Raw genomic sequence first — 11,635 nt, 5'->3', positions numbered from 1 at the left:
GAGGTGATGGTGGTGGTGCCAGTTGTCCGCAGCTGGATTAACCCTTTGTCTGGATTAAACTGATGACCATTTGGATCGATCTAGGATTTCTTGGTGTTGTTGCCATTGTTGCCATAACAACACATCTTGAAGGCGGACCTACTTGGAAGCACTTTTGTTGAGTTTTGGAAGATTGCGTGACGGACTCAAACCTGTGACCACGCCACTATGGCAGCCGAGGAAAGGCTGCTATGTGGCTTCTAACGTTGAATAATTCTGTCTGACTTTATTTTGTCACATAGAGGTTTATAATTCTGTAAATTACAATAAAAGAATTTAAGTTTCGTTTCTTCGTTTCACACCATAAAGAAAATGGGAAGATTACTTCCACATTAAACTCCAGATGTTCCAGAATCACATCCATCACGATTATGTACGCGCCTACAATTAAGATTGTTTAATTAAGCGTCACCCAATAGTGTCCCTGCTCGTATAAGGTGGAGACATTTGTGCTGAAGACTGGCAAAAACGCACAATCACTCTTATCTGTGATCACTGTGGATCTGCTACTTTTCACAAGTCTGGGCTAACTTTAAAAAAAGAAAGTAACTGATTATATAATTACATAAATTTAAAGTTAAAAATAAATGTGAAAAATAGTTGCATCCTCATGACATCACAGAGAACAGTGACGCTAATGAGGGCGCTTTCAAAGATAGCAATACAAACGGGTGTAACCTTTGACCCCTTTCTAATTTAATACCTGGCATGTTGCCGTGGTAGCTAATCGGACTGCCTCTCTGTAACCTGCTGTAGCGTGAACACGACAGAGCGTCCGGACGGCCTCTGATTGGCTGTCAGACAGCACACACTTGGTTCTCAGATCAATTGTTAATAATTAGCAAGTATAAAACTGCCATAGAAACAACATGATCGTGTAGCCTCTGTCTGGAACCCCGTGTTCCCAGTTCTCCCAGTAGCTTGCTGGAGTTCACCGTCTGTCTTTGTTCTCAGGTGTGGACAGACGCCAACGCCCACTGCTGGCAAAAACTCGCCCATTCGTTCTGGTGGACGGGCGGAGACGGAGCCTCGAGGAAGCTTTCCGGGTAGGATGAAAATGTCATTTCGAGGTGGTGCTGCTGTTTGGGTGGAGTATCTGTGTTGGTGCAGTGGTCCTGAGCTCACTCTGGTTTCCAGCTGGAACTGGATATTCGGGATGGGTGGGAAACACATTCAAACACACTTCCCTTCCCTATTTGAGAAAACAAAGCTGATTTAACCCGCCCATCTGTTATCGCGGTTACCTGATGCGAGTATTTTGGGCACAACATGAAGGGGGTGAAGCTCTGCCTCCACAAACTGCATGTACGGCAGCGTCATGAGGACAGAGACGGCTGAAAACACAAGAGGAGGAGATTTTAAATCATGTTTTTCACTTTTTCAATATTCACCAGTCCTCATTTGTAATATTTTTTCTGTTGTCAAACATCAAATCATGAAGTCTTTGTGTTGCCCGGCACTAGATTATCTCCAGCAGACGTGGCCGGGCTGTGGGGGTGGAAGTGTCAGCACAGATTGTGTGTTTCCACACTGACGTTACTTGGACAGGTTACAGGGTCCTTCCTGCACACAGAAATCATCTGCACAAACACAACATGTTGTTCTTCAGGTGATGATACAACACAAATGAGATCCTTCAGCTAGGCTAATGCTGCCTGATTGCCTTTCTCTGTGCGTGGACTTACATGTGCAGTCCTCCCACAGAGATCCACTCTGAGCCAGAAAAATGATATTTGCACGTTTTTGAATGTTACTGTCCTTCTGAGAGGCCGATGCTGTCCACAGTCAGTTCCCACAGAGACAATCTTAGGTGAGCATTGTCCAACTCCACCATCGTGGACTTCAGCCAGCGACCGTAGACCTTCCTGCTAATCGTAGGTTCAGACCAGAATCTGCACTAAGCTCACTGAGACTGAAGTCCACTGTGGAGTGCATCAGCAGGCCACGAGACTCCTCTGAGAAACAGCTGATTGCAGTAATCATTGAATGGTAAATGGCCTGCATTTGTACAGCGCTTTTCTAGTCCATAGGAACCCAAAGCGCTTTACACTACATTCAGTCATTCACCCATTCACACACACATTCACACACTGGCGATAGCAGCTATTGAAGACTCTGGAGAAGTCTCCATTTATGGAGGACACGCTACATGTTAGCCAGGCTTTGTTTGACTGCGTCTTCATCCAGCGAGTGTGGGAGCAGTGAGCAAAGTCGTGACTCTTGCTTGGACTGTGTCTGTGTTCGATGGATACACTGACGCGCTGCACACGCGTCTGAGATGCTGTTGGATGATTCACGTTAGCTAACAGTCGCAGGTGTTTGTGAGGAGGCTGTTTCTTTGTGGTGTCGTTTGTAAAGAAGGTATCGTTTACAGTGACGGTGAGAAAAGCGTGTGTAGCTTTATTGATAATGCTGGATAAAGTTCGTTTGACCTGAACGGAAACCCTCAAACTTGAGCGCTCCACAAAGACTGACGGCAGAGCTGCGGAGTTTATTCTGCAGACGAGCAGCAGGAATCGGCGGCTTTACCTTCTCTGTCTCAGTTTCAGTCCAACTTCTGAGACGTTGTGACTGTTTGAGAGAGGAAGGAAGCCGCAGCGTTGATGGTTTTCACCAGAAGCTTCCTGTAGGCACGCTGAGACCTGACTGCAGGAGGGAAGAAGGGGAAGTTGGGGAAAGAGCGTTGTTAGAGGATGGACACTTCCTGCGCTGCTGAGAGAAGCTCTGAAATCATTTCCTGTAGAAACCCCCACCCATCCCAACCCCACCCAACCAGGAGCGAACGTGGAGTTTAGGAAGAGAGAGTAGGAGAGCGGGGCTGAAGGACCCCAGACCATCAGCTCTGACCAGCAAAACCATCACCGGTGGTGCTCTGCCCATAGCTCCCCATGGCAACAGTCTTAAGTTGCTTCGTGCTGCAAGCTGACGACCTTACAGCTGTGATCTCCAGTGATCCGATGGTCCCATATAAGCTGCATATGGTGATGGTGGGGAGGAAGAACTTCCATTTAACATGGCTCAGGGCCACCTGATCCATCCGTTCACAAAGTAGCCACAGACCGTTCCCACCCGGCTCCCCCACCGTCAGCCTTCCTCTGAGGGAGGATCTTTTCAGCAGATGTTGCAACATCGTGGATGTCGTGTAACGCAGTCGCAGCTGTGGCTCGGAGAACATCAAACACCGGTGGGATCAGTCCTGCTTTCCTTCACGTGAGCCGTTCTTCGGCTTTCACAGAACTGGAACAAAGTTCATCTCTGGCCTTCTTGTTTGTGTTTGGCTGTCGTTGGCGGCGCCTGACGTCGTGCTTCCCCTGTGATCCTGACACGCGACGTAAACCAGGCCTCAGCTCTCTCCCTGTTGTTGCTGTTTCACTCCTCCTTGTTTTTCGGCCTTTCTTCCTGCTCTGTTGTGGTCGGCAGCTCTCGGCCTCGCCCAGAGTTTCTGCAGCTCTGACATCATCTGGAGGCCGGGCGAGAGACATGACCTCACTGCATGGAGAGCGAGTTTTAGGGGCGAAGAGGGAGAAACCTGTCAAGAAGGGAGGGTGGTAACAGATGGTGAGAGTGGGCGAGAGAGGCTGAAAAACACAGCGAGGGGAGGATGAGGTTATAATTAGGTTTGTGGAACAGAAATGTACTTTCAATAAAAACCTTAGAAACAATCACAACAGTGAAAGAAAAAAGTGATGCAATGAACTTTTCCTGAAGTATTAAAACACATGTATGTGCTCAGACACACGAGGAGGGCTGATTATCAGCAGGCTGAGAGGGCGGGCACAGCTGTACGTGTCACCGGGCCGCGTTTCAGGAGTTTGCAGGCCTCCCCTTAAATGCCCTGTAAGTTAGTCTGTAGGAACATCATCATTGCACTGTGTGGAAATGAGGCTACATATAGCATATATTCAGGTGACTGCCTCTCGCTTATGTCTGCAGATAGCAAGACGTCAGGTTTCTTAAGCAAGAGGACCAGAGCTGTCTCACCGGAGTGTCCGACGGGGTCCAGTCCATTCATTAATGTTTCCATATTTTCAGTGAATTGCACTGCTGTTATATGAAGAACTCCGTGATCTCTGACTGTTATGTTCCTTTGTGTAACTCGCACTTGTTTCTGGCTGAAAGCTCGGAGTGAGTCGAGCTGATGGAGGAGTGATGGTGAGGGCAGACTGAGCGTGGCTCAAAGTGCTGAATGAGCTGAAGGTGAGCGGCTGAGCCGACAGGCGACGGTGAATCTAAGCACGGGAGAATCCAATTAGCATCGAGGGGGGAAAAAAACACAGAGCAAATTTAGCAGAACCAATCACAAAGGTCTTAGCGTCTCAGCGACGCCCAACGACCTGGCAGAGGAGAAGCGAGCCGAGGTCGATGACCTGCAGGGGACGACCTTGTGAACCTCAGCTGTGCAGGCTGATGGGAGTTCAAACACGAGAGAAGGAAGTGGAAGCACGATAGCTTCAACTCACAAATGCAGAGAGACTGCAGGACACAAAGGGAACCAAGTGAGACAAGGAGACGCATCCAGGACCAAAATCACAGAAATTCCATTCAATTTTATTCATATAGCACCAAATCACAACAACAGTGGCCTCAAGGCGCTTTTTACTGTAAGGTCGACCCTACAATAATACATACAGAGAAAAACCCAACAATCATATGACCCCCTATGAACAAGCACTTGGGCGACAGTGGGAAGGAAAAACTCCCTTTTAACAGGAAGAAACCTCCGGCAGAACCAGGCTCAGGGAGGGGCGGAGCCATCTGCTGTGATTGGTTGGGGTGGGAGAAGGAAGACAGGATAAAGACATGCTGTGGAAGAGAGACAGAGGTTAATAACAGATATGATTCAATGCAGAGAGGTCTGTTAATACATAGTGAGTGAAGAAGAGAAACTCAGTGCATCACGGGAATCCCCGGCAGCCTATGTCTATTGCAGCATAACTAAGGGAGGATTCAGGGTCACCTGGTCCAGCCCTAACTATATGCTTTAGCAAAAAGGAAAGTTTTAAGCCTAATCTTAAAAGTAGAGATAGTGTCTGTCTCCTGAATCCAAACTGGAAGCTGGTTCCACAGAAGAGGGGCCTGAAAACTGAAGGCTCTGCCTCCCATTCTACTTTTAAATACTCTAGGAACAACAAGTAGGCCTGCAGAGCGAGAGCCAAGTGCTCTGATAGGGTGATATGGTACTACAAGGTCATTAAGATAAGATGGGGCCTGATTATTTAAGACCTTGTATGTGAGGAGCAGGATTTTGAATCCTGGATTTAACAGGAAGCCAAAACAGGAGAAATCTCTCTTTCTAGTCCCTGTCAGGACTCTTGCTGCAGCATTTTGGATCAGCTGAAGGCTTTTCAGGGAGTTTTTAGGACTTCCTGATAATAATGAAGTGTCCAGTTTTATTGTTTGCAGTACTTAACCATAGTTCCTAAATCTATGATTATTAAACGATTCACAAATAAGAAAGTCGTTTATTTCAGATCAAAATCAGGATTTTCCAGCCGGGTGGAGCTCCTGAACCACAGCACTGTGGAGTTTCTGATTTGGCTTAAAAAGCAGAGTTCCTGCAGTGGAGCTAATTACGTTTTGTGTTTCACTCTGATTTGATTAGCGATAAATTAAGCCGACTCAAAAACGACCCAGCAGCGACGCCGCCGACGGCGTTCTCCGCCCAGAGTTTGTCTCTGCAGTTCTAAATACTGACGTCAGTCTATGAACCATCTTACATCTATAATGCATTTGTTGCTTTAATAATTCTTGTTCTTCAGATTAAGAGCTACAATAACACGCTCGCCACTTTTAGTAACATGAACAGTAACATCTGTTCCAGCTGCTTCGTCTGCTTTCACGGAATTATTTGGACCGTTTGGGGAAAAAAAAAATGCACACGAGAGCAACTCGAGTCACGCCTGTTTCTTTTAGCGGTGAAAGAAAATCTTTGTACATCAGCTGCGTGCTCTAGAAATGAACCTAAAGGGGGCGCTGTCATGCTCGTCTGGAGGAACCAATCAGAGGTCTGAACAGCTGCATGTTTCCAGCTCGCAGAGTTTAGTGTGTCGCTGATTCAGTTTCCTCTGCGCTGCCTCTCAGAGTCGGACCCTCCCAGCTGCAACGATCATGACTCAGCCAACACACACACACACACACACACACACACACACACACACACACACACACACACACACACACACACACACACATCCTGCTGCACAATAATCTGACCCCACCACAGTACAAAGTTCAGAGAGGGTGGGGAAACAAGCACGCCTCAGAGGGGAATTCTGTTCACTTTTAAAGGAGAACTTCACCCAAAATCTCCCCTTCAAACCCTGCAGGACTGCAGCCCATGATGTGAGGAATACGTGTTGTTGTTTAGTATCACCACTAAAACGAAAGATCCGAACGGAGCGAGGGCGGTCCAGGCCACATGTTAGTCCAGCTTTCCAGAAAAACAAAACTGAAGGTTATTAATCATCGAGTGGGAGGAGAGCAGAGATGCTCACGCTGACTATTCATGAGTCAGCTGTGAGTTGTAAAGCTGCTTTTTTTTTCTTGTAAACTGTAAGTGTAACAAAATGAAAGATGTTCAAAGTTTGACTGTGTGCTGTGAGACCAGAGCTGTGTGAAGGTCCCACAGTTGCCCCAGTGTGACGTGATATGATCCAGAAATCAACATAACCCCAGATTATATTAAGAACTGCACATTTCCACGATCGCAGCGCGGCAGCGGCCTGGAGCGGCTCCGTGCTGCGTTCAGGAACCGTAAATGCACCTGGGACAGGAAAGAGAGCAGAGCTGTGTCTGCAGCTTTAAACAAACACTTTTGCTGCCGCCTCTGCATTGGACTCGCTGTGGGTGGGGCTACAGGCAGCCCCGCCCACACACAGTGATGGGGAACCAGGTGAGGCAAAGATCAGGCGTTACTCTGGGCTAGCCGGTGATTCTACCTGGAGAGAGAGAACGGAGGAGTCCATGTGGAAATTCAAAGAAGAGCTTCACAGTCGTGCTGAGGAAACGCGAACACGACCATCCAGATGTTCATTTAGTTTAAAGACAGCAAAAAGTTCTGTGGTTTACTGATTTGATTTGATATAGATCAGCGGTCCCCACCCTTTGTTGCCCCACGGACGGTTTAATGTCAGGCAGTATTTTCACAGACCGGCCTTTAGGATGTCGCGGATAAATAAACACAAAGTAAAACGACACGGCCGAGACAAAAACGGTGGTAAATATAATAATGAACGGGAATTCACTGTGTAAGTGTGTAACTTTATTAGCAGCGTCCTCCTGAAATGCCACGACAACAATGAGAGTGACATCCTCCTCTCTGCCCCTTAATGCTCTCAGGTCGCTATGGTAACGTGTAAATATCCCTTTCAAAATAAGACACAACTACAACGCGGGAAAAGACCCGGGGAAACAGTTAACGATAAAAACCCTGAAAACCATAAATTTCACACCCGAGCCTCAGCTCTCGTGGCCCGGCACCCAACGACTCACGGACCGGTCCGGGGCCCGGGGGTTGGGGACCGCTGATATGACACAAGAAAGAGCTCTGGTAAACTTGGGATACACCATGAACATCGTCCCGGCCGGCACTGCCGGGACGATGTTTTAACAAAGGAAACTTAAATCCCGTTTTGCATTGCAGTGAGAAAAGTGTAGAAGCCCAGTGCACAACATCTGGCTGATGTCAGAAACATGTGGATGGAGGGGATTTCAAAGCATGTGTCAGGTGGCTCTAACAGGACGTCCAGCTCTAGCTCCGACACAGTCGCTGAGCCTCGGTGCGCAGCGAAGGTTTATGAGGAAAAGCAGGGCGTCATCAGCCACAGGAACGGCCACGTGGCTGCTCCCCATGACGGGGGTTTCACAGGAACACTGCTGCTACACCCAGTAACACACACTCCTACACTTCCTCCAGAGCTGAGAGGAGAAAGCCGCTGGACAGGAAGTGCCTGCACTTCAGAGAGAAGCTCCATTAAGACAGGAAGGTGTATTGATTAGATGGCGGATGTACTCTGCACCGCCACATCCTAAAGGAGCAGAAGAAAGGAAGTCACCGGAATGAAGTAAAAATGGTGGAAGCGGAACAATGAGAGTGGGAGTGGGCTCGCTGAGTTATGAGAGTTGGTGCTTTTAATTCAGGGTATGAAATGATGATGATGATGAAGTTGAGCAGTAAGTGCGTTTAATAATAAAATCCAGATGATGATTGGTTCAGGCACACATAGGCCCTCTGTGGTACCTGGAAAAGTTCAGACAGCTGTTAGAGCTGCAGGTGACTGGATATAGAGCAATGAGGAAGCTCCGCCCCTCCACAGCTCTGTTAGTTTCTGTTATCTTAGCCAATCATTTATGCCCCTGTTGTTTACCTCCACAGGTGCCCTCAGCAGTAATTTGAATGTGCAAATCCGTCTCGTTAGCCTCGGGTATTTGTGCCGTTTGGACGCGCTCCATCCTGTTCTTTTCTTTCCTGCCTCCAGAGTTTAATCGGCTCAGTAAATGAAGGAACTGTTCTTCCTGTGTTCCCAGGATGGCCACCCTGACAGGCTGCAGTGTGGGCTGGAGGTGGGAGGAAGACTCTTCCTGCTGGAGCTGGAGAAGAACCAGTGAGTCTGAGCGGCGTGACATTAAACACCACATGTACCGAACCTCCTGTGACGTTAATCTGAGCTGATATAAATAAAGATGTCGCAGCCGTCACTGCGGATCGTGTCGGATTGAGGAGACATTTTTAATTTTATCGCTGCTGTTTGATTCTGAATTCTTTCTCAGTCGTCGTCGTCGCGTACACTCGCCGTTTCTGACTCGATCACTTCCTGTTGACGTTAGTTTACAGCTGATATGTGGGGGATAGTCAGAGACTTTATTCTGAGCCCCTCCCAACTATCAGCTGTCCTTTGGTGTTGTAATATTTAACTGTTTTGGGAAGCCGTGCTCTGACACCAGCCTGGCACATCGCAGGTTGTTTGAGAGGCCGTAACGCGAGGGCGCGTCGCATCACTCGTTTGAATGTGATTCTGTTAATGCTGCTGTTTGATTCTCGCCGTCTCTCACACACTTTGATCTTTGTCGTGTCTCTTTAGCGACCTGCTGCCCAAACCGCCAAACGTCTTCTACTACCTCCCCAACGGTACCGGAGTGTCTGTAATGGCCAACCCTGTGGTGAGTCAGCGAACGCACCGCAGCCGTCAGACCTTCCCCGTGGAGTCGTCCAGCTGTGACAGATGCTGTTGTGTTTATGTCGCCTGCAGACTCACTGTTATTACCACGGCAGCGTCAGAGGATTCCCCCAGTCCAGAGTGGCTCTGAGCACCTGCTCGGGACTCCGGTCAGTACCCGCCCCCAACAGGAAGGACAACCTTTCAGGCCCATCACAGCGCCCCTCGCTCTCAGCTGGAGGCTTATTTGTGGTTCAGAGTTTCTAAAAGTCGAGCGTTCGGCCCTTCTTCCGTGAATCCTCGGCTTGGTTTCAGGACACAGACGTCCTCTGCTTTCAACTTTAGCTTTGAAACTTTCCTCTTTGGGCTGGATCAGGTGACCCTGAATCCTCCTTTCCTCTGAAAAACTAAGAGCAAGACACAACAAACTAAAGCTGAGAGAAGATAAACCTTTACATGCCACAGAGAGTGGAGGAGAACGCCCCACTGCATCCTGGGACGCCTGCAGGAGAGTTCAGGGTCACCTGTACTGAGTTTAAGGTGGAGACAGCTGTTAGAGGTTCCTGTACGTATTAAATACAGACACTATAAAAATACAGTAATTTCAGTGTGAGAGAGGAAGGAAGAAGAAAAGAGTTTCTGTGCTTAAACGCTCGAACGGACGTGAAGCCTGACAAACGGAGACGCACGGTTCAGGAGGAAGTCGTCGTGTTTAGACAGCGCTGGTTTCCAAACGCTCATCCTGTTCTGCAAAAACAGAAGCTGCAGATTTCTGCTGACGGGTCGAAGCTGAGTGTCAGGCAGGCAGCTGCTCTCTGAAATATGAATATTTATCGCTGACAGCTGTCTGTGTTTAGACTGACAGATGTTCACGTTCAGTCGGTGGGATTCACTGCTGCGTCACGTCAAAAACCAAAAACATGTCAGAAAGCTCCTTAAACCTAAAAACCTCCAATCTGCTCAGTCCAGGACTCGATGTTTCAGGTCTTTGTGTTTAAGGCAGTGTTCTTGGCAGAAAACCCGAGTGAAGCGTCAGCGTTCCAGAGCCGGCCGAACTGATCCGGATCAACGGCCTCTGACCTGACACAGAAAACGTTCGAGCTGCAGGACGATTATCAGGTTTATTTATCAGCACGTGAAGAGAGAGGGTCCGGCCCCGAGAGTAATCGCTGAGCTCAGATTATACACAAGCTGTATTAACCTTTATTCATCAGGTTGGATTACTGAGAACGTAAAAACAAAGATTTTCTGTGCAGCTCGGCGAGCTCTGTGGTGGTTTCCTGCAGCCTGTAGGTCGCCGTGAAAAGAACCGAGTCTGGTTTGTGAAATGAATCGCGAATTTATTTTCTAACTGCACAAAAAAACCGGAGTCATCATTTCCCTCGATATGATTTCATAACTGCACGCCCATCCTACTTCCTGTGACGTCAGCATCATGATAACAAATCAATAAAAACCAGTTTTATTCTGTGTTTTATTGTTATGTGATAGAAATATTTACGGTGGAGCTCTGAGGTCAAAGGTAAACACTCGTGTGTGTGTGTGTGTGTGTGTGTGTGTGTGCTTAGAAATATGAATAGGACCCCTGTTAATCAGCTGCTTCCTCCTGCAGTGGCATCGTCGCCCTGAACGCCACCCTGAGCTTTGAGCTGCAGCCACAGGAGGAACACCACCATCACCACCACCAGGCGAGGGAGGAAGAGGAGGAGGAGGAGGGTGCAGGAGGGGAGAGTGGAGGAGGAGGCAGAAATGGAGGTAGTGGAGGAGGAGGTGATGACGATGAAGGAGGAGTCCACCTGCTGTTCTCCACCACCCCCCTGGAGGATGACGCTGCAGGAGGCTGTGGAGTGTCGCACACCGCCGTCCCCCCCATCCACAGCTCCACACACACACACAGGGTGAGACAGGCCGCCATGTTTTTATAGAGAGAGCTGAGTTATAGTCTGCACAGTCAGGAAGTGCTTACAAGGAATATGTTACAGGTGTTTGCAAAGGTAAGGCTTAGGGCCCCCAGGAGGTCAGATCTGGAGAGGCTCTGGCCCACAGTCAGTGACAGGAGCCACGCCCCCACGGACATGGAGGGTGAAGTGATGCAGTGCTGTGCTCACAGATCTCACACACCTGAAACAATCCGAGTGTTTAAGTGTTCCAGTATTTCACCTGCAGTCAAACAGGAAGTGAAGCCGTTCCTCTCCCCAGACTTTGTTCAACAAAGCAGGAATTTTAAAGAGTTTTAAGATGTTAGATGACGTGTTAAAGTCAGATCAGCAGTTCCTGTTTTATGTGAGTAAAACTCGCCTCACAGAGAAGGCGACTCTCTTTAAGGTGAGCGAGTCTGGAGGCTTCAAACTGTAGGTCAGCCCTCGTGCAGCAGCTGTTGACGGGGTCGTTAAACTGCAGAAGTTTGATAAACTACAAATACGTCAAACTTTTACTCCCAT

The 11,635-nt window shown here is 48.4% G+C and overlaps 1 protein-coding gene across 1 annotated transcript in view; it reads left to right on the top strand.

The window, feature by feature from the left end:
• The window catches only part of adam15 (ADAM metallopeptidase domain 15), a 27,379-nt gene that overhangs the window by 1,489 nt on the left and 14,255 nt on the right, over window positions 1-11,635 (top strand). Inside the window, exons 2-6 of the mRNA XM_005744198.1 lie at window positions 994-1,085; window positions 8,566-8,642; window positions 9,120-9,198; window positions 9,288-9,364; window positions 10,807-11,092. Coding sequence (XP_005744255.1) covers window positions 994-1,085; window positions 8,566-8,642; window positions 9,120-9,198; window positions 9,288-9,364; window positions 10,807-11,092 — 611 coding nt within the window. The remainder of the gene's footprint in view (window positions 1-993; window positions 1,086-8,565; window positions 8,643-9,119; window positions 9,199-9,287; window positions 9,365-10,806; window positions 11,093-11,635) is intronic.

Source organism: Pundamilia nyererei, unplaced genomic scaffold, assembly GCF_000239375.1.
Source record: "Pundamilia nyererei isolate P.nyererei 1_Seehausen unplaced genomic scaffold, PunNye1.0 scaffold00139, whole genome shotgun sequence".
NCBI lineage: Eukaryota > Metazoa > Chordata > Actinopteri > Cichliformes > Cichlidae > Pundamilia > Pundamilia nyererei.
The sequence above is the reverse complement of the archived record's forward strand: the minus strand, read 5'-3'. Positions and strand labels throughout refer to the sequence as shown.